Genomic DNA, 23,941 nt, shown 5'->3' with positions numbered 1-23,941 from the left:
AACAACAGATTTTTATTGGCTGATTCCGCAGGAAGTTGACCTGCACTCCCGCTTACGCTCAATAAAAATGATAAATAGTAACATGTGGAAGAGAAATTAGTGTCATTCTGAAAATCAAATGCTTGAATGGTTAATTTTGTTTGCTACACTGTAAATTTGGCGACTAGTAGAAAATGTTTATTTTCACAAATATTTAGAAAAACATTGCGAATAATGAAATCAATTGCAAGGATTCGTATGGTATCAGATGGGGCGTGTTTAAATCGAGTAATTTTGAAGGGGTCTTTCACTTCTGAATTAGAATAATGTGACGAAAATCAAAAGCTATTATAATCTATTTTATTCATAAAGGCGGTAAATAGTGAATTACTGTTACGGGTCTAGAAATGTACGTCCTATTTTCCCAGTACTTATATGCATTTAGTTTTACAATGCCCATGGTAAAATGTTTCAGCAAGTGGGGAGGGGTATAAATTGAATTATTTCTCGAGAGTGTGAAAATATTGGTAGTTTTGCTTTGAGATTCTGAGAGGAACACATTCATTTCTTAGTAGAGGCTAATAGTTTTTTTTAAAAAATGGTTAACTTGAGCAAATACAAGAACTAATTATTCTTGGGTAAAGTTCTTCAACACATTCTTTTTTTTATAGCAGTTCAGTCTTATGGTATTTTCAAAATGACTATTGACATTTTTAAGCTGCCGTATTAAATTGTGAAAATGAAAACGAAACATTGGAATAAATACATTTAGCCTAATACAGTAATCAATGTAGATAAATATATGATTGGTGATGGCTACTTGCTCTGTACGAAATGAACATTTTGCCCATGATCTCATTACATAATAAATTATATGCTTTTCCCTCTGTTCAGAAAATATTAAGAGGCTAAAACTCTGACTGGCTTAAATCTTACTTTTACAAAGTCTTAAAATATTGGCTTCTTTCCTAATTGCTCTGCTAAATGGTTTGCTGTTTCAGCATGATGCACCTGCTAAAACCGATCTGTTACTAATGTGCAGAGATTTTTTGTGTCATTTAAATCATATAGGTTGTGTTGGAGACAAAAGAATGCTGTAGATATAATTTAGAGGTCAACAAGTTGTAATGTTTCTTTTAAAATAGTTAAATCAGTTTAGGCCTTAGATGACAACTGTATGTTTCCAAGTGCAAACTAAAGATATGAAGGATGCCAATGTCATGATTCATTAATATTGAAATAAAGAGGAAATAAGATATCTGACTATGGAGTGGATAAGTTTTGCCTGTTGATGATCAAAAAAATTTCATTGACCCTTTCATCTTTCTCTCCATCCTTATCACTGGGCATAGCTACCTTCCCAGGGCCAGATCAGGTCAAGTGTTGTTGGGTGGGTTTTCCAAAATTTCAAAAGGGCCCTGACTTTTTTCAAAAGTCTGTGTGTCTGTTTACTTAAAGCGTGCATAATACCCAAGAAATGTGCTCAATAATAAAATGGTAAAAAACAAGTGATTGTATGTTTGTGTGTGTAAAAATTTGTTGCATTGACCACCACCCAATCGGGCTATGCTTCCTGCCCTTTGCACTAGATATATATTCTTCCTTGACCACATTACCAGGTATATATACCTCCCAGTACTCAACAATAGACAGAATAATTCCTGACTTTAAGACTCTAGATATCTACCATTTCTGACCTGAGCCCAGAACATATCTTACCACTGGACATATCTACCTCTTAGGGCTTAACACCAAACAAATATACCTTCTTGATCTTAGTGCTGTACATTTCTACCTTCTGCACCACAGCACTGGATATATCTACCTCGCAGGCCTTATCACCTGACCTATCAATCCCCCTTGACCTTAGCAGTGGATATACTTCATTCCTGAAGAAATCTTAGTACAAGATATATCCAGACCTTTGCATTAGGCATAACATTCACTCTGACTTTTGTGGTATAACGATACCAATTGTACAACCTCAAGTGGGCAGAGCTTAAGATGTAGGGAACATTGTATTCAGAAACAAACAACACTAGTTCTGATTGGTGCATTATGTAAGAGTTGTACTCCGGGCCGTCTTAACAACATTGTAGGCTCTGGGCAAAGCAATGCACTGGGGCCCCCTACCGGCCCAACCCACCCACAGGAATTTCGCTAGATGTCACTATTTTTTAAAATTGGGAAACGTGCTTCCCACTGCACTTTTAAAGCAAATTAAATTGCCAAAAGATCTTTCAATATTCATTAACAATATGGGAAGCATGAGGCCCTGGGCAACCACCCAGTGTGCCCATGTCTTAAGACAGCACTGGTTGTACTTTCTGTTAGGCTTTAAAAAAAGTTGAGCCTCTTGGCAACATGTAAGATTATGTTAATTCATATCTAGATCTTATTATATATTTTTTATGATCTTTTTAAACTGGTACACATGGCTGAAAATGTGTTTGTTTTGAATAGATTACTCTTACCCCAGTCTAGTTCCAGCAGATTTATCTCTTAAATGCAGTGGAGTACCTGCTTCTGTTCTTGTCAAATTGACAATCTAACATTGTTCTCTATGACAGTGTGTGACATGCATGCTGAGGTAGGATAGAAGGTATATTTATTTCACAAAACATTAGCACTGAGGACTATGGAAAAACAATTGGTACCATGATACCTTAGCACCAGATATATCAGCCTTCCTGATAATTTGTAATAGCACCATACATATCTATCTGCATGACCTTAGCATCATAGCTATGTACCCTCTCTGGTTCTTTATTTGCATGAAATGTATTGACAAAAATAAGCAGCACAATACATTTCCTGTACAGTTTAACTGTTACCTTTATTTAGCATCCATGTGTTCATTTCAACCATTCTGATTTTCCCCAGTAAGTTTGCTATATAAATGTCCTGTATTTAATGGTCACCTGCCTTCATTGGTCTATAGCCAGGTACATGTATTTCCTAACCAAACAGTTCTTTCTTTCTGCCTTAAGTGGTCACTGGCATATATCTGTAGTAGGGACCGCTGAGTCGTTTGCTTCCTGAGGAAGGCATTGTTTCAATAAAGGAATATCATGTGAATCAATGTGCAGGTGTTTCTAATCATGCTTTACTCACTGTCTTCCAGTCATGTTGGTAGTATAACTCAGGTGTCCAAAGTGAGGCAGTTTTTATTAGGGTACATGGTTATTTGCTGAATGGTAGGAAAAATGGCTGTGTTATCACAACATAAACTGAATGAACCTTTTGTACCAGTGTGACAGGTATCGTTAGTTATTTTCATCTATTTGCCTGTGAATTCAAGCAGTCTTAGAGTAAAAAGTATGTCTTTGAGAAGAGATGTTGAGTTATCCCTTTTTATGAGGTCAAGAGTCATTCAGTATTAAAAACTTATCTTTAAAGTTTGGGTTCGTCACAAACGTTTGTCTCATACTACTTCTTTTGATTTTCTATTCATCTTTGGATTTTAGTGAATTGAGCATCAGACTAATGTTTTTAAAGCATGAACAAACTAACTTACTGCCCATTAAGCCTCATTGGCTTGAAGGGCAGCTGCAAGGCTCTTCCACTCCTGTCCCTCTTTGGTCATTTTCTCAAGTGTGCCCCAGCTGTGGTGATGGGTGTTCATCTCAGTCTCAATGTACAACGCCATGTTGTCTTAGGCCTTAGCATCTGACTAACATTTTTAAAGCATGAACAAAGTTCAGTAATATTTGAAGCCCAGGATTATTTCATTTATAGGATGGATTAAAGTGAGCGGTACATGTATACAGTAATCTTATGTGGAACAGTACATGTATACAGTAATCTTATGAGGAACTACAGTACATGTATACAGTAATCTTATGTGGAACAAAAAATTGGAAAAGAACATCATATAAGCATAATTTTGTTATACATACATAGTGAACATAAAAAGCTTCATAATGTAATGATAATAATGATATTTTGCCTATGATAATATTTCATTCATAAACCAAACTTCAAAGGTGAACATGTGTACAAAGGTCACCTGTATGCAATGGCCAGTTTTGCCTTTTCCCTTGTGTGGCTGCTAGTTACATGTTTGACTGAACAGTGGTCAGATAGCTCCTTGCCCTTAGATGTACTACTCTGTAACATGACAGATATTGACATTTGATTTGGTTGTTTATCATGCTTTAATGATTTTTCCATAATTAATCCACATTCCTCAATTAGAACTACTACATATTTTTATTATGAAGTGTTCTAGTCCAACAGCTTTTCATGAATTTCCCAGGAACTTGGAAGACATTATAGAAAATTAGGTGAACAAGTGCATGTGATGCTTTCCTGATTGTTTTGGGGTTGTTGTTTGTTTGAGAGTCATGTCCCTTTTTTATATCAGGTACCGGTATATTGTCACATACATGAAAATTCTTGTGGGCACTAGTTTTAGAAGAAATATCTTGATACTTGGTATACATGAACATTAAGTAAATATAGGCAAGTATTTTCATTCTCCTATGTTGATTATTGTTTTTATCTTGGATTTTGTCCCTTTTCATTGTTAAACATGCAAGTGTTTGCTTGCATGCAATTACCTGAACATGTGCAGATGATTTTTATTATCAGACTGGTGAGTTTGTGTTAGAATTATGTCCCTTATTCAAACAGCGGTGAGTGGATGGCATTCCTGTCCAATTAACACATTAATTTGTTGGTTTTTTTTAAATTCATGATTTGTTGTTCTATCAGTGCTATTGTGATCCATATACATATACTGTGTTAAGTTTCTTTGATACGTTTTACTTTACAAAATTACTTTCAGACTTTCATCTCAGCAGACATATGAATTGCACCAGATGAAGATGAAAGATGGCTCTAAAGGTATTTATTAAAACGTGAATTGCCAATCAACATGCATGCATACTGTCAGAATAGAGATTTTGCTTTATTTGCAATAATGCAGTTTACAGTTGATACTATGCATTGTTTAACCACATGGGAAATACAATTATATACCTGGTATGTACAATTTTTGGGGTGGTTTTTGTTGTTTTTCTTATGTAATTTTTCTACACATTGGAAACCATTAATGGATTCATTATAAATGAATATCATGATATTCCAGTACATTTTGTCATTATATTTTGACATTTATTCCTGCATATTCAGTCACAAAACCAGTTGTGAAACAAGTCTATTAGTGGTTTTCAGTTATTTTAATGTAGGTAAACAATATAATTTAGATCATGCAAAGGTGTTTTTAAGTTGATTCTCAGATTTCTGCCAAATTATATCTTCATTCTTGCTTTGCTGCAGACATACATTGAAAGCTGATAGAACAATGAGCATTGTTGGAAAATTTATTTAGCATTAAATTGGAATGTTTCAGTGATTTTTATCTCATCAGACTCTTTCAGCTAGCAGTAATCTTGTACTTTTACATGTTTTTCAATTACTAGCACTGTTGCAGTTAGTTTAATTTGTACTGAATATCATCACAAGGAAGAACAACACCCATCAGAAGACTCAATGCCCATATTTAAATAACAAAGTAATGGTACCAGTTCAACTGAAAATCTTTTATCAAAACATTAAGATATAAATTACCGTATTCATTAAATTCCTAGATGTACTTAGAATATTTTGTCAGTATTATGGATCAGACATGAGGAAAGGTTGTTCATAAATATGTGTATGTTGGTAATTTAGATTTTTAATGTAGCTTTAATAATGTTTTAGTCATATCGCTATGTTAGCTTAAGTGTGGCAATTTATAGTGATGACTAGCACTGGGGGCATCATGCTGCATATAATTAGCATCATATCCTGCCCAGTCACATTATCCTGACAATGGGCTGATCAGTCCTTACACTAACCTTTTATTGCTGAGTGCCAAGCGAGGCAGCTGCTAATACCATTTCTATAAGACTTTGGTAGGTTTTTCATAAATAAAAAGGTTGGTGGTATATGTGAAAATTGTGTTTTTTATGTTTCAAGAATTTATGGCACTATTTCTACATTTCAGGTTGCTCATTGGGATATGAATCTAAATTGTTAATGCCCAGATTGTGAACAAAATAATTCTAAGGTCAAATTGAAGTTCTCAATGTATGTCATGAATACAAATTATTTTCTTGCCAGCATATATTCTTTTTTTTGTTTTTTTTTTCTGGGGAATTACAAATGGAAACTGAAATTTCATAAAGGTGGTGACAAATATTAATACAGTGATCATCTAGTTTATACTGGGTAATTTGACATGACTACAATGTTATTTACCCATACCCACATAGTAATTTTTCATTATGTAACACATCATAACACCGTGCAAATAAAAAGCATAATGTACAAGGCTAAATGTATTTCAAAGTCATATCATTACACAATTCTTAAGTTTGATCAGATAAAAGAAGTATTTATTCATGATGTCAGGAAGAGAATCTTACAGTTCTGCTCACATTTTGATAGGCTCACAAAAGATAAAAAAATTTCAACTTGTTTTAGTTGAAATTGGCATTCCTATAAGATTCTCTATATATCTAAATGATGAACTTAATATGTATCACAGCAGTCCATTTGAAACTGCAAGGCTGGCTGCATTCACAGAATTTTGTTGTATGTAGCATTAAAAGAATCTAAGTAACAAAAGAGATACAGCGCACCCAGAAATTGTATGAACAAAGTAATTGGCAGAAATTTGTTTATGCAGATGATAATCATAATATTATAGTTATCTTTGTTCAAATCCTTAAAACTAGACATGTATCAATCTAGAACTACTTCACTGACCTTAACACCAAACATATCTACTTCCTGACTTTAGCACCAGGCATATCTACATCCTGACCTTTGCACCAGACATATCTATATCTTGACCTTAGCACCAGACATATCTACTTCCCTACCTTAGTACCAGGCATATCTACACCCTGAACTTAGTCCCAGATATATCTACAACCTGACATTACTACCAGGGATATCTACATCCTGACATTAGCACCAGGCATATCTACATCCTGACCTTTGCACCAGATATATCTACATCCTGACATTAGCACCAGGCATATCTACATCCTGACCTTAGCACCAGGCATATCTACTTCCTGACCTTAGCACCAGATATATCTACATCTTGACATTAGCACCAGGCATATCTACATCCTGACCTTAGCACCAGTAATATCTACATCCTGGCATTAGCACCAAAACATATGTACTTCCCTAACCTTAGCACCACATATATCTGCATCCTGACATTAGCACCAGGGATATCTTCATCCTGACCTTAGCACCAGTAATATCTGCATCCTGACATTAGTACCAGAACACATGTACTTCCCTAACCTTAGCACCAGACATATCTACATCCTAACATTAGCACCAGACATACCTACTTCCTGATGTTAGCACCAGACATATTTACTTTGCTGATGTTAGCATCAGACATGTCTACTTCCCTGACCTTAGCACCAGACATTTGCAATTGCATTATTATATTTCATCCAATTGGGGCAGATTAGGGGTGTTTGACAAAGTTTAAAGAAAGCTGTTTGGACATAATGCATTTCTGGTTGTCAACAAATTTATGGTAGTTTTGGATATCTTTGGCTAGTAATGTGTATAGCCTGTGTGTCTGTGTTTTCTGGTTAGTTTCTAGCATAAATAGAGGTTACGTGATAAGTTCATAAGTTAATTTGGTCCAGTTTGATTTCATGGTTATTTTTTTCTCCATTAAGGTAAGGTACTCAGCTTTGTTACCCCAACTGATGCCTGTAGAGTAAATCTGTTTCTATATTCCTGTACCCCAAAGTACAACATATTTTTGAAACATAAAGTGTTTAATAAAGTTGATGGTCTGCTAGTGCCCAAAAGTGAGGATTAAAACAGCTTATTCATGTGATCAGCACTGATTGCCTTATCAGTTTGGAATCATACTCTATGTTTCATAATTGTGAACTCTACCAAATAGTTCAACTTTGTGTGCATGTGTGTGTGCCTGTCTCGCTCAAAATGTTTTGTATGTTATCACAGTTGGAAAGACGTTAAGTTGCTTTATGAGTAAAATTATTTCTGTTAAATATTTGTTGTTTGATTTTATAAAAAATCTGTCAGACACAAAAATGAAAATGTGTTGTGTTGAAACACAAGGGTTTCTTCCCTTGAAAAGTAGTTCCCTGCACATGGATACCATGACTGAGACAGCTAGACTGAGGTAAGAAATGTAAGGTTAGCAAATCAGCTAGATGTCTCTGACACATGGGTAAGAGTCTGTTATTCCCTGAAGAGGTATTGCATCACACCAGAAAACATGTTCTCTCCTCAATACTTGAATTGTATGCATAGTGAGTCAATTACATTTTCCCTCATTTACAATTAACTGCTGTTTTCTATTAATAAGCTCCTTACTTTTGATGACTGTCAAAAGACACTTGCTGTCCTTTTAATGATATCATTATTAACAAAACCACCTAAAAATTTCTTTGCAAAATTTCTTCATCTTTATTTAGGTATATGGATAATTTACAGATGTTCTATGGACATGCCATCAAACTCAAAGGTATATAGAATCTGTACTTTCTAAAGACTGAATGTTTAATGTAAACATCATTCTTCCATTTTTACTCCATTAGTTCCCTCTTTATTAAATGTAATTAATTACTATTATATGTTCATTACAGGTTTTCTCATAATTACTGGTATAATTTCACTGATATATTTTGGCATGTCATCAGTCAAATAATTAGATACAGTCACACATGATTGCAACATTCCGGGATGAAATATATAATTAGATACAGTCACACACGATTGCAGCATTCCGGGGTAAAATATATAATTAGATACAGTCACATTCAATTGCAACATTCCGGGATGAAATATATAATTAGATATAGTCACACACGATTGCAACATTACAGGATTTTGGTACAATGACTTATTGTCAACCATGTTTTTGGGGCCCCGAGTGGCCAAGTGGTCTAAAGTGCTCACCGTTCCGAATCACTGCCATATAACCTCTGTCTACGTGGGTTCGAGTCCAAGGCTCGGCTAGCGTGGGTATGTGGGAAAGCCTGCCAGTAGCTTCTCGTGGGTCGGTGGTTCTTCCCTGGGTTTTCCAGGGCTCTTCCTCCACCATTAATACTGGCTGCCATGTATAGCCTATCCTGTGCTGAAAATGGCGCTAAACCCTAGAACAACAACAAAAAATCAATCATGTTTTTGGCAATAAGCAATATGGCAACAAGAATGGTAATAAGCAGTAGGTCAATAAGCAATATGGCAATTAGCAGTAAGGCAAGAAGCAGTATGGCAATAAGCAGCATGACAATAAACATTAGGGCAATAAGCACTATGGCAATAGGGCAATTAGCAATATGGAAGAAAACAGTATGGCAATTAGCAGTATGGCAATAAGCATTATGTAAACAATAATGTTAATCATGTGACTATGATTGCTTCTGTCAGTGTAATCCATCATCAGGTCAATTAGTCAAGATTCCATCGAACCCTTCCAATCCCATTTTAGTTATTTTGGACCTACAAGTCAGTTACCTTATTCAGCCAAGTGGGACGTGATTTCTAGATGTTGGTGACTTGAATTTGTATTAGGGTCAAAGGGATGTAGATGTTTTATATGTTTTCTGTTGATTAATAGTTTTCTTATATATTTTCAGATTAGTTTCAAGTTTAACTTTGGCATTTCACAATACAGTGTCAGAACACTTTAGCATTTTCTGAAGAGGCGAGGATATGATGTCAAAAACAGATGCAAGTAAACAGGTAAAGACATTTAGAGAACCACAGTTAACAAGTATACTAGAAGTGGGCTTTGTTATTGATGATCATTTCTAAGTTTTAATTACAAATACAGGAAAGGGAATATCGTTAAAATATTTGTTATTAGTAAACTCCGAAATTCAACAATACTACCATTATAGACGACTGGAAGATGGTGCAGATATTGATTTAAAACAGAAATAGTAAATGCTGTTTGAACAGAGAATCCACTGGACCAGGAGAAACAAGTATACTATATAATATTCTCTCTCATGAGGTTTCTTTTTAATTTTTTTCCTAGAACATTAGTTTTAAAAAATATAAAAGAACAGAAAACACGGAATTTGCACTGTAATTCAAACCACATGCTTAGTCCATAAGCAGCAATGATGGTAGACACTATCAACAACAGCATGAGGTATATTTTTCATTCTTTCTTTACCAGATAAATAAAAAATTCAGAAGTCTATAGTAAGGTTCCCCCACCACCAAAAAAATAATCAGATCAAGATACTTATCACAAGTTTTTCCAAAAATTTTTATTTTTATTTTACCACCCCACTCTTCCTTTTTAAAATTAATGGTGAGTCTTTAATAGAGACTTGACTTCAGCAGATGTTCTACTGATTACTGTCAATATTGACACGAATTATCATGAATAAGTCAATTTCGGCTTGGGAAGTTGCCATTTCTATTATATGAACCTGTCTTGGAGCATTCTATTTAACATCAATTATAACCCAGCAAGTAACAGCAAATGTATTTTAATTGTCCACAGTTAAACTGAATTTCTGGCTGAAATGATTAATGATGTGGGAAAATCGAGATTTTCAGATTTTGTTTTCCAACATAGGAGAAGCAATTTGCACCATTAATTAGGATTTGGTTGCTTGCATTTTCTTGTTTTTTTGGCATAAATTATACAAAATTCAAAACTACCAGATTTGGAGCTTCGAAATTAGTTGCAGGATTTGGTGGAAGTTCTATAGCTTTGAAATTAGTTGTGGGATTTGATGGATTTTTTTTTACAGAATTACAATATGTCAAAGTTAGCATCTTTGAAATTAGTTGTGGGATTTGATGGAATTTTTTTACAGAATTACAATATGTCAAAGTTTGTTTTTTGATATGCAATGATATTACGTTTTGCCTGAAATGACTGTGGCATCAACATTAGGATACTATGGTAAATGTTTTAAAAGTCATTTGTCATGTAAATCAGTTGCTTATTCCACTGAACCTTCAGTGGATTATTACTGTATGCCTAAACTTCCTGGGGTTCAACTCTCCAGATTAGTATGCAAACGATGGTCATTTTGAACCTTTGTTGAATAAATCTGTTATTAAACATAACAACTGAATGAACATATGTGGTCACATGAACACAATGAACCATCCAGTCCTGAGTTTGCAAAGATATGAAACCCGGACAGCTTGGGCTTCCAGTCTTGCATGTTCAACAGGAAGCCACATGATAATAATGCTGCTCATGGCATTTAACCAAATTCCATTGAAACCTAGTTATTATTATATTAAATAGGTTTATTACAAGCCATATTAAGTTAGAAATAACACAAAAGCAGATAGTGGGATTATATGGCCACATTACAGTGAAGACCATTAGTTTGATAGTATAGATCCTTGGAGATGAACTGGAAGCCCATACTAAGGTATTCACACATGCCAGCATCCCTTTTGATACCCAAGGGAACCAGTCTGAATAATCCCCATTAGTTCAACAGGATCAAATATTAGGCTCTATAACTGGTTACCCATGCCTGCTTAACAAGTTGCCATATTGGTTGGTTTCCCCTCACCCTGAGATTTGTTACATACTGATAGACAAACTTTATCTCTTCTCGTACCAGAGGTAGAATGGACCCCATTGTTGACAAGTGTAGACCCATTTTTCCACATCACTCCTTTCCAAACTATGAACACTAGGTACTTATACGGAACTTGTATGCAGGCACAAGTCATTTGAGTTCCATGATTCAAAGTTGACTCCCTAGACTGCACGAATAAAAACATATGTTCTGTGAGCTGTAACAAATCATTTAAGATGAGTAAGAACAAGAAATTTGGAATCAAACCAAATGATTAAACATAATACATATTGACATTCAGCGCAACACCTTTCATTTGATACATGCTGACCTTTCATTTGATACATGCTGACCTTTCGTTTGATACATGCTGAAAAAGATTGCCTGAGTACATGTAGTAATCTGCTGTGTTCCTCCCGAGTTCTAGAAGGGTCAGTTTTTGATATTGCAGAGAAATCAAAGGGAGGCAAGTGTATTATGGCCAAATAGGAAAGCTGATCACTCAAATAAACTCTTCCACAGGTTATGACCGCATCAAAGAATTTGACATAAGCATGTAATGAGTGGCAAGCATTAACGCCATTTGTCATTACAAATTGTCTTTGAAATAGTTTGTGTGCCACATAAATTAAGTAATATTTATGTACATTTACAGATGCTGATGTGAAAATTCACTGAGATACAGACATAGGTATCATTCACAATGCTGTGTGGAATGAACTCTAATGCATGTCTTACAACCAGTTCCTCATGATGTCCTGGTGATGTAAATTCATGTGTATACACTACATGCTTCAGAGATTCTGTCATGTGAAATTTGCACTAAAGCATAGACTCCACCATCCCATTTAGCATCATAAACCTTGTGTTACAGATATAAGTAAATGGAAACCAACAGAAGATCTAACAGATGCAAAGACAAAAATGAAACTTAACACTGTTTTGGAAGGCTGGGTGGATGAGAAATGTGTACATGCCTTTCACATACTGTTTACTCACTGGAAACTGGGTCAGAATCAACCAGAAGTTTAGATGTTACAGAATGACAACTGCACTGGCCTATTATTGTACCTGGTACACTAGTTATCTCCCTTATACTATTCATGCAACAACACAAAGTTTTATATGTAAACTAATAAGTGTTCCCCATTACATCAAATATTTATCTTGTCTATTCAGCATTAAATCCAATTATATGTATCTTTAATGTGATAGTTACAATTATCATCATTATTTTCTTTTAAGGTTTCCCCTGAATCCACACCACCCTGGAATTTTTCATGGGTTGTGGACAAGAAATTGTGTGGGATGGCATTTCCAGGGAAACATGCTCACATTCATTTCCTCTTGAAAAATAATGTGCGATGTCTAATCTCATTAACAGATGACATGGAACCACCAGTTAAAGATTATCCAGGTAAGATTGTTGTTGCGACTCAGGTGAAAATGCTTGATGCTCTTTTTTTATCCAATGCTGCATGTGGCAAGATTTCCTCATTTCTCTTAAACATGCTTAGTCAAATTTTACATCCTTACCAACACAGTGAAACAGGAATTTGCACTCCAATGACAGTACCCTTTTATTTTAATGACTGTTTTCTTTTTCTTGACATGTTCAGTCAGCATGAAAAGGTCAAATTGGCATTAAATGAATGGATAAGTCAATTTTACATATTCATTAGAAATGAGGAAATCACATCTCTGTCAGATACAGGTTTAAAAGGAGCATAGTGGGTTATGTCCATCCATCTGTGTGTCCATTCATCTCCATAACTCACTACTGAAAGAAGTGAGAAAGAGCAGACCACTCGCAAAGAAGCAGATTAAACATCAGTAAAACAAATTTAGGTTGTTATAAAGGAGTAATTCAGAAACGATTTAGTATGCTAAAATATGTGATTTTCAAATGTAAATGTGATTTCATGTTTAATGATAGAAGTATATCTTTATTGCTATTTAATTTTGTTTTTAGATGAATGCATACAATATTTTAGCAAGAACTATTAATAAAGAATAGAATGTATGTACAGTGATTGTGGTTATTTTTCTTGAAATTTTTCTGAAACTGCACCTTGGAAACATCTTTTTGTACAAACCTGCTATGAGAGACCACCTGTCCTGAGAGACCGCTTTTTGTTGTCAGAAGGGGTGGTCTGTCATAACAGGTTTTACTGTATATACAAATTATACACTAAATACCTACAGAAAAGAAGTTTTTTGTTAAAAACAACGAAACCTGTGGTCAAATAGCATGTGCATTGACCATATTTAATTATAGTTGATTTTAGCACATGCCCACATTCTGAAACAGAAAATTGTATGGTAGAGTAAACAAAAGATCACAGTAGCTGTTCATTTTGACTAACTCAAGATGTGACAAGCAACTTTTAAGGAACAAAAACATTTGACTGTTTCTTGTCCTTCAAAGAAATTTAGAAAATTAATCATGTGAGTATAAATGTAGAAGATTTAAAGGCAGTCATGTGATCTATCACTTTCTGTGCATATTTTATAAAACTGGCCAAATTGCTAATCTGTGTGGCTGTTGAAGCCATTACCCATTAAAATGTTTTATAATGTACAGTGGAACTCCCGCTATTAACGCGATAATTGGGGTTTTAAAAAATTGGATTGCGTTAATATCAGGGTCGCAAGGTTTTACAGTATTTTGCTTTTTTCAGAGAACTCATTGGCACATACACGTGTATTCATGACTAATGTATATGATGAGTAGAGTATCAACACCCATTTACTTCTGTGCTATTGTGGCATGCAGTTCATCCATAATGCATGTAATTCCATTGATAATTTCACACAGATTTACAATATTCAGTAATTTTGTCCCAGATCATTGTGTCTGAATTCAATATCTAATATATAGCATCAACAGAGTATTAACACTATTTACTTGCCTTCTGATATCATACCATCGGGGCCTCAGTTAATCCATAATACATGTAATTCCATTGCAAAAATTGCATACATATTTAAACTATTAAATAATTTTGTCACACATCATTATGTGTCTGAATTCAGTGGGAAAAATTAACAGCAAAATTAGGTTAAGAAAGACAAAGCACATGTACGGTTCATTACGTTCCAGGGTCTATGAACGGTGTCTATACAAATTTCATGCTGCTAAGATTTTCTCATATGTACATTTATCCATTGCAAATTTCCAATGCTTGTACTCCTATTCATTTGAACGACTACAGCAAGAATAATTAACAATCAACACATGCTTTCAGCGTGCATATAACTTTTACTTCAGCTTTTGTGAATATCAAAAGAAACATGAAAACTACTATACTAATCATTGCACAAAGTGCCAAAAAAGTCTTGCGTTTGTGAACTTGCTTTTCCATAACGGTAAAATATTTTTATAAAAAAAAGGGAAATTAATAGCGAGTTCATAAACACACCATACCTATGTAAAACTAGAGAACTAAGTGCAGCAGGCCTGTACAATTTAATGCCCTTTCAATTTCCAGATAATAAAGCGGACATTTTTATTTACTGGTCAACTGATTATGTCTAATTACATTGCCAAGCCCAGCAAACATGTTGGCAGCTTTCATTTTTTGATGTTTATTAAATTGTGAGAATCTTTTATCAACCACCGCATTATCTGCTGCTTGGTTGTGTATGCATTTAAAGAAGAAACGCATTTCAGCTATTGTTTGAGCAATGATTGTTCACAGAATTGAAGACAATCACAAAGATGACTTACTGGCTTTACTCATGGATCAGTAATAAGTAACACTTTTGATAATGTTTATTTTGGCATAACACTTCAAGATCTGGTGAAATTGTTAAATTCCAGAAGCTACGCCACAGTCATATTATATGAAATTTCAAATGCTAACTCTTCCTCCAAAAAAATAAATGTTTTACACACTATTTCTCGTACTTAAAAAAAAAATTTCTTCTCGTTACAAGAAAAATACATGTACATGTATTTAAAATTTCAGGAACGACGCCACGATCGTATTTTATTCAAATTCATATGCAATCTATTCCCCAAAATGATAATAAATTTTTTATGCACTGTTTCTGGTACTTGGACCAAAAAATATTTTTTCATGTGCAAATGAATATACAAAATTTCGAGAGCAACAGCACAACCTTGTTATATCCGAATTCACAGGGCACATCATAGCGGGGTCACACTGTATTTACATTTATTGATACAGTTCATATGAATTTTCCCTGTGTCCATGTTCTCTGTATCTGTCTTCTCTGTTTTGTTCAACCACTTTTATGGTATTTTGTTATCTCAGCTGCACAAGTCCATAAGAACTGAGGGATGATTTTTAAATCAGATATGGGAACAAAACATATTGCCAACACCATTTTTTAGCAAGGATTTCATGTTTTAGAAATCAACTCTCTAGACCACTTCGCAGTAGCAGATGCACTTTTCATACAAAACTTTGACAGTGGTAGTCAGAGGCACTTTACATATAAAACTTTGACAGTGGTAGTCAGAGCCACTTTGCATACAAAACTTTGACAGTGGTAGTTAGAGGTGCTGCATTATCTATGTGTATTATGCTGACATTTTAAAATAATGATGTGGGGTATAACGCCATTTTTCAGCACAAGATAGGCTATGCATGGCGGTCATTATTACTGGTGGAGGAAGAACCCTGGAAAACCCCGGGATGAACCACTGACCCATGAGAAGCTACTGGCAAGCTTTCTCACTTATCCACGTTAGTCACGCCTGAGACTCAAACCCACGCAGACAGAGGTGAGACAGTAGTGATCCGGAATGGTGAGCACTTTAGACCACTCTGCCCAACTCAGGGTCTCTTAAAAAAATGTAATAACATAATAATAATAACATGTTTGCTCTATGATCTGGATTGCAGAAAACATTCTTAATAAAATCAGTTCTTCTTCTGACATTCTTGAAATTTCAGAGCTGGATTTCCTCTCTGTGAAGATTGAAGAGTTTGGTCCACCAACACTCGAGCAGATAGAAAAATGCATTGCTGCCATTGAAAAAGCAAACCAGGAGGGTAAGGTAAGTTTTCCTTTACCAACTAGTTTCTCAAAGAATCAGAGGCACTTTCATCATGCTTACAGATAGTTCCCAAATGATGTCATCAGCTGCCATATTTGTGGTATGCTGGCAGATTTACCGTTGAGTTTATATGGTGTTTGGAAGTTGAAATTAATTCATTGAATCTCAAGATACTGTTACAAAAAATAAACAGAGCACAAATCAGGCTTTCTGTTAGTATCTATATTTGTAATGTATAAGTTGATTCTGCTTAATTGCACCTTGATAAAAATGGTCCATTTTGAAAGTGCCAGGATGCCCATCATCCAGGTAAAATTGGCAGAATATCGTCTGCTAATGACCTTATTGGAATCATATATTCAAGTTTGAGAGCAGCATATTTTATTGCAACATAGTGTATAATAATAATAATAATTAATAAATTATTATTATTATTCTCAGAGATTAGATTGAATAATAGAAAACTTTCTGAATATTCATAAACAGAATAAACGTGTTCTGGTGTCTATCATCTTTATTGAGTTGATGCATAGCATGTGATTTTTCAAAAGGAATTTACAAATTTTATAAAAGTCAACTTGTCCTTGGCAAGCTGACTGGAGTATTGAAATTGCCTTCTGAAATTTGAACTTGACCTAAACATAATACCCAACAAGAGTATACAAAAAAGTAAGATAAATAAAACTTGACCTAAACATAATACCCAACATGAGTATAAAAAAAAGTTAGATCAGATAAAATATGGGATATTTTATGCATGTTGCATTAGAGATAGAAAGAATATATAGGTAAAAGACCTTGAGCTGAAAAACTGAACAAATCAACAATCCACAATCATTGGAAGTTTTTTTGTGTACAAAACTGCTTTTTCTTTCTCATTAAAACAATTTCATAAGAGTGTTTCCTTTTTAGTAGATTTATCTCATCAACTACATCAACAATAATGAAAGCTGTTTGTAATGATTTATGTATATTCACAACTGAAGGATTTGTGAACCCATTTTTTATCCATTTGCATAACATTTATTATCTAATCACCTTGAAATCAGCAACATGCATCAAAGTATTTGACAAGCTGACATTTGAGACACATTTGTATCCATTCAGTTGTGGTTGCTACATTTTCGGTACATTGATCGCACTTTGAACAAAATCCTCCTGATAGTTAATCGTCAGAGATGAGTGCCTTATATTTCCATACATGCCTTTACAAGAAATTTCACAAGCTAATTAATAGTTAATCCCTGTTCACCTTTAAATCAACAACATGCTGTAAAACAATCTTTGATAAGCCAATTGTTTATAGTCAGCAAGCTCATAAACTATGCAAGGCTATGTTAGGATCTTAAAGTCAGCAAATTCTAGATATCTATAAATATTATGATTAAATAATATACCGTATTCCATGTTGTTTTTCGTGCACAAAGAAATAGTTATTAATTTTAGTGTATGAAAAATTATATGTGAAATAAATAATTATCATTTGGTGGTACTGACTGTGTACGAAAAATAATGGGATCATGCCTGAACAAGTTCTATGGAACACACACTACTCGATAACCTAATGGTACAAACCTACAAAGTAAATATAAATTTTCTGTATCATTCTGCTCTCATCTAAACTGCTGAATCTAATTACAATAAAAATAAAAATACTCAAAGATTTTTATTGTTATTAGTGAATGAGAGAGAGAGAGGATTATGTCTCAGTATGCGAGCTCGTCTGCATTTAGAGCATATGTAGCTGTTATGTTGTGTAATGTTGGCAAAATGATTAAGATGGTTTGAACATGTATTAGTTATAGGTATTGTTTATTGGTAAATTGCATGTAACGATATGAGACCATATCGTCAAGAAATTAAGTACAACTTGTATTGTTACAGCAACAATAATCTCATTATCAAATTGCAGTAAAAAATAAAGAACTTGAAATACTTTTTAGTTAATGAGTGCAAGCGCACACATGTATGTGAGAGCGAGAGGGATGAAACAAAATTTTCTCCGTGTGCAAGACAGTATTTATTCAGGATTGTTTTTATTTGTGGCTTTTGCAAAGAGAAAAAGACTATTACCTGACGACTGTGAGAATCCTAATGTATTACGACCTGCTATATTCCATTATCAATAAACACCGCTAAATCAATAATTCATTCTTGTTTAATTATGATGTACATTGTCTCAACAACCACATGGCTATGCAGTGTTATTTACATGGTAATTAAACATGCTTAGCACTTAGTTATTCCAGTTGAAACCAGATTGAAAGCAAAAATAAACAGATAAGGTCAAATCAACGAGACTGCCAGTAGGAAAATGAGGCTCTCTTTAGGGAAATGAAAATCTGTCAATGTGTTATTGAAGCCGTTGTCCATACAGCAGGTGTTATAAGGACAAGCAATCATGCGCATTACTTGTTATTCGAACTCAGCAATAAAGATAATTGTGGGGTATATTGTAGAATAGATTTGCAATAAAATGTTAATTATGTCCAAGTCAAAAAAGAACAAGCACTTAAAATATAGTATATGTATATATACGAATCGATTTAATGGAGTCCGTAACTTTGATATTTACAATTGAAATTTACTAGGTTTTTATATTTTATGTTTGTATGACTATAATGAAACAATAAGACTAGTTGACCTTTGGTCTGTGGTCTTCACTTTAGCATGTACTGAGATATAATTTTTGTTTGATAAGAAGACATCAAAGGTCTTCCTAACTCATGTTATAATGCATGTGGTGTTTTGTTATGGTGACAGACTTAATAAGAAGAACTAATTAACGATAATATTTAAAGGTATATTCTGTAAAGTCCTTTGTCCATTTGTTAATAAACACCAGTAGATATTGTAATGACAATAAGAGAGCTTATGCACATGGGTGCCCACAGGATCTTTTGCGGGGGGATCAGTTAGTCTCATCCAGGAGAGTTAGTATAGTAAGCAGTCTGAAACTAAAGCTAATATTTACTAAGCATTTTGAGCAGAATCTTGTGACATATTTTCAGCTTCATTTGCTTGATTAAACTTGTTGATATATATATATATATGCAGTATGATATGGGGGGGGTACTTGACCCCCTTGACCTATGCTGCAGGTGCCCATGCTTATGCATCAATTATTGTATTTTCTCACCAACAATTAATTATTAAATTTTGTAAAAGTGGAAATATGCTATTTTTGATGTATTTGCAAACGTAAATCTTCTTAGTAGAAATGTAATGGATTTTTTTCGAAAAATAAAGAGTGATATGTACAAAAAATTATGATATATTTAAATAATTATTATTTTGATAACTGGATTGTGTACGAAAAATTAAAGGGTACGAAAAAATACATGAAATACAGTATCACTGATAAGTTGAAATATAAATATTTATTCCTCTTTATCAAAACGTGCTTTAAATAGTTAATATTTACATTATCATCTGCAAAATAAACACTTGAATAACCTTGACATAATTACAAGGTGGAGATTAACCTTGGAACAAATCTGACAGTACCCAGCCATCAGTCATAAAGACATCACACTGGAGCAGATATCCCTTTAATCAGATCTATCAAGTCAAAACATTGTCCTGTGAGTTCACTGCTGCAAGCAGTCAAAACATTGACCTGTGAGTTCACTGCTGCAAGCAGTCAAAACAATGTCCTGTAATTTCACTGCTGCAAGCAGTCAAAACATTGTCCCGTAAGTTTACTGCTGCAAGCAGTCAAAACATTGTCCTGTGAGTTCACTGCTGCAAGCAGTCAAAACATTGTCCTGTAAGTTCACTGCTGCAAGTAGTCAAAACATTGTCTTGTGAGTTCACTGCTGCAGGCAGTCAAAACATTGTCCTGTAAGTTCACTGCTGCAAGGGGTCAAAACATTGTCCTGTAAGTTCACTGCTGCAAGCAGTCAAAACATTGTCCTGTAAGTATACTGCTGCAAGCAGTCAATACATTGTCCTGTGAGTTCACTGCTGCAAGCAGTCAACTCCAGTCCTGTAAGTTCACACACTGCTGCAAGCAGACAACTGCAGCAAACAAATACATCCTTTATGCATTTTGAAAAATCAAGATTTAACATTTTTGTTTCTCTAAAAAAAACTTGCTCTTTTTTAAATACAAAATCTTGTTGCAGTAATACTAAATTTCATAAACAAAAAGCACCTATCTTTTATATACTATTTTTGCTAGTACAGGTGATGTGTTGTAGATTATTTTTAGTATAAGGCAATTTTGTTTGAGGGTCTGTTTTTTTACAGCACATCGATATATAAAGATTATATCCCATCAAGGTTTATATGGTGAAATCCCTTGCCCAGGAACACACAGTGACAACTGATTCAGGTTGATCCATCATCCAGTAGCAGGATTTGAACCTGTATCCTTTTGGTGGTGTGTCAGGTTCATTAACCACTGAGTCACCACAAATCTGACCTTTAAGAAAAGATGTTGCTTTTCTGTAACAAATTCATGACATTGTTGGACATTTTTTCTTATTCTGTTTTATCTCCTTGTTGAGGAAACACCTCTTCCTTTCCAGGCAGTTGGTGTTCACTGCAGGCATGGATTTGGACGGACTGGTACAATACTTGCATGCTATTTTGTGAAGATATACCAGTGCTGTGCTAAGGAGGCTATCAGAAGGATCCGTTCTATCAGGCCATGGTCAGTTGAGACATATGAACAAGAAGGTGCTGTGAAAAAGTATGAGATACATCTGAATATTGGAGCACTGCCATTACATGTTACAACACAGAGGGAGGAACAAAACAAGAGTACCTAAATCTGGAAAGTGTCTTATATACCATATTTCATACAGGAGTCAAAATATTAGAACAGTGTTTACCATGATAATGAGAAAATAGTGTAGTTAAATTTCTACCATGCCTGCAAGGAAAATTGCTTCCGTGACCTTGCATCACAAGAGCTTCAAGTCTGTCTTATACTTGAGTTCAAGGTGTCATGAAGCAAGTAGATCAGGTAAAATGGTGACCAAGAATTTACATCAGAACTGACCATTGTAAGTTACAAACATATAAGAGAACAAATGGAGTCATTACTGCAAATTTTGCTTGTAATTGACTGTTAACTAATCTTCCCATCTCCATAAGGGACAGTAATTGACTATTGACGAATCTCCCCATCTCCATAAGGGACAGTAATTGACTATTGACGAATCTCCCCATCTCCATAAGGGACAGTAATTGACTATTGACGAATCTCCCCATCTCCATAAGGGACAGTAATTGACTATTGACGAATCTCCCATCTCCATAAGGGACAGTAATTGACTATTGACGAATCTCCCCATCTCCATAAGGGACAGTAATTGACTATTGACGAATCTCCCCATCTCCATAAGGGACAGTAATTGACTATTGACGAATCTCCCCATCTCCATAAGGGACAGTAATTGACTATTGACGAATCTCCCCATCTCCATAAGGGACAGTAATTGACTATTGACGAATCTCCCATCTCCATAAGGGACAGTAATTGACTATTGACGAATCTCCCCATCTCCATAAGGGACAGTAATTGACTATTGACGAATCTCCCCATCTCCATAAGGGACAGTAATTGACTATTGACGAATCTCCCCATCTCCATAAGGGACAGTAATTGACTATTGACGAATCTCCCCATCTCCATAAGGGACAGTAATTGACTATTGATGAATTTCCCCATCTCCATAAGGGACAGTAATTGACTATTGACGAATCTCCCCATCTCCATAAGGGACAGTAATTGACTATTGACGAATCTCCCATCTCCATAAGGGACAGTAATTGACTATTGACGAATCTCCCCATCTCCATAAGGGACAGTAATTGACTATTGATGAATTTCCCCATCTCCATAAGGGACAGTAATTGACTATTGACGAATCTCCCCATCTCCATAAGGGACAGTAATTGACTATTGACGAATCTCCCATCTCCATAAGGGACAGTAATTGACTATTGACGAATCTCCCCATCTCCATAAGGGACAGTAATTGAGTATTGATGAATCTCCCATCTCCATAAGGGACAGTAATTGACTATTGATGAATTTCCCCATCTCCATAAGGGACAGTAATTGACTATTGACGAATCTCCTCCTTCTCATTGTTATATCAAGTTCATTGAAATGAAATAAAGTCTTGTAAAATATTTGAATACATGTGTTAACAATACTTTTGAGCATGAAGGTAATAATGGCATTGTAATACATACTGTACCATGGCAGGGTTGGTGCTGGCATTAAAATAGTTGTCACCAAAACAAAATTGCCAACCTCAATATTTTGTAGATAAGTTTTAAAAAAATGTTGCCATTTTCATGACGCAGTACTATCCGTTTATCTCGACATCCTCAGCACCAAGGTAGTATTGTTGACATAAGAGGATGTTTGGGGGTGGGGCTGAAAATAAATTGAAATTTCACATACAGGTGACATTTTTAAAAGGTGACCTGTCATCAGTGACTATGATTTATACAGAGAGGAAAAAAAAGCATTTAACTTGACGGCCAGATATTAGTTGTTTCAAAATATTGTGCATTTAATTTGGGCTTTATGCCACCATTGGTAGCAATCATAAGCAAGAATTTTTTTCTTGAAAACATGAAACTTTCATGGCACAGTAAATATGTTCCAATTACTATGAAAAATGAAACAATGGTTTTATTTAAGTTTGTTGCTGACTTCCTTTGATCAAACATCTTTGGCTTGCTTTGATTAAGGTGCATGTGTTATTGAAGGCACTGCTAAAGGCCTTCTTTGAGGTAACAAACAAATGCTTGTTTTGTATTGCTGCAACAGCATCAAATAATAGTAGAACAATGACTGAAACAGAATTTTTTTCATTTGCTTAGTATATATACATAACGATCGGTGCTTCAAAGGTACTGTGTTTACCATATATGTTGGAACACCGTATTTGTTGGAACACCATAAATTAACTTTTAAAGTAATTTTTTGTGCACTGTATGTTCTGGGACACATCGCTTTTTCAAGTCATAAGTTGTGGGACACCTTTTAGATAATTCAAAAATTATGTGTTGGAAAATGCACCCCAACTAAAATATTATTTTAAAATTATAAAACTGTGTACTTGAGATAAAACTTTAATCTTCTGCAGCAACATCTCTTCAACACAACCCTTCTCCTGCACACGTATGATCCATTCTTTCAGTGAATGAGCATTTTTCTTTTTAACTTTCTCGTGCCGTGAAAAATTATCCTTAGAGGCAACACATTTGAAGTGGAAACTGCAAGGATTAAAGTCAGATTTTTCAAACTCTGCACCAGTCGTGCTAATTCTAATACTTTTAACCATTCATTTTATCATTAGTCCATCTAGGAATGAGATCAAAGTACACTAAAATT

The 23,941-nt window shown here is 34.7% G+C and overlaps 1 protein-coding gene across 6 annotated transcripts; it reads left to right on the top strand.

Moving 5' to 3' along the window:
- The first annotated feature begins 34 nt into the window (after window positions 1-34).
- On the top strand, window positions 35-22,731 carry LOC149805791 (dual specificity protein phosphatase 23-like). Of its 6 annotated transcripts, none has more exons than XM_089950487.1 (6): window positions 35-129; window positions 4,769-4,827; window positions 9,621-9,726; window positions 12,795-12,966; window positions 16,475-16,578; window positions 21,111-22,731. In XM_089950487.1, exons 3-6 carry the CDS (start codon window positions 9,697-9,699, stop codon window positions 21,351-21,353), a joined length of 549 nt encoding a protein of 182 aa, XP_089806613.1. In that variant the 5' UTR covers window positions 35-129; window positions 4,769-4,827; window positions 9,621-9,696; the 3' UTR covers window positions 21,354-22,731. The 6 variants fall into 6 exon arrangements, with proteins under 6 accessions (XP_089806613.1, XP_089806618.1, XP_089806615.1 ...); XM_089950492.1 differs by having other exon boundaries at window positions 16,475-16,573; window positions 21,111-21,351; XM_089950489.1 differs by having other exon boundaries at window positions 90-150.
- Window positions 22,732-23,941: the final 1,210 nt, after the last annotated feature.

This window comes from Sinohyriopsis cumingii, chromosome 2 (assembly GCF_028554795.1).
Source record: "Sinohyriopsis cumingii isolate HCF-2022 chromosome 2, ASM2855479v2, whole genome shotgun sequence".
NCBI lineage: Eukaryota > Metazoa > Mollusca > Bivalvia > Unionida > Unionidae > Sinohyriopsis > Sinohyriopsis cumingii.
This window is presented reverse-complemented; position numbering and strand designations above follow the sequence as displayed.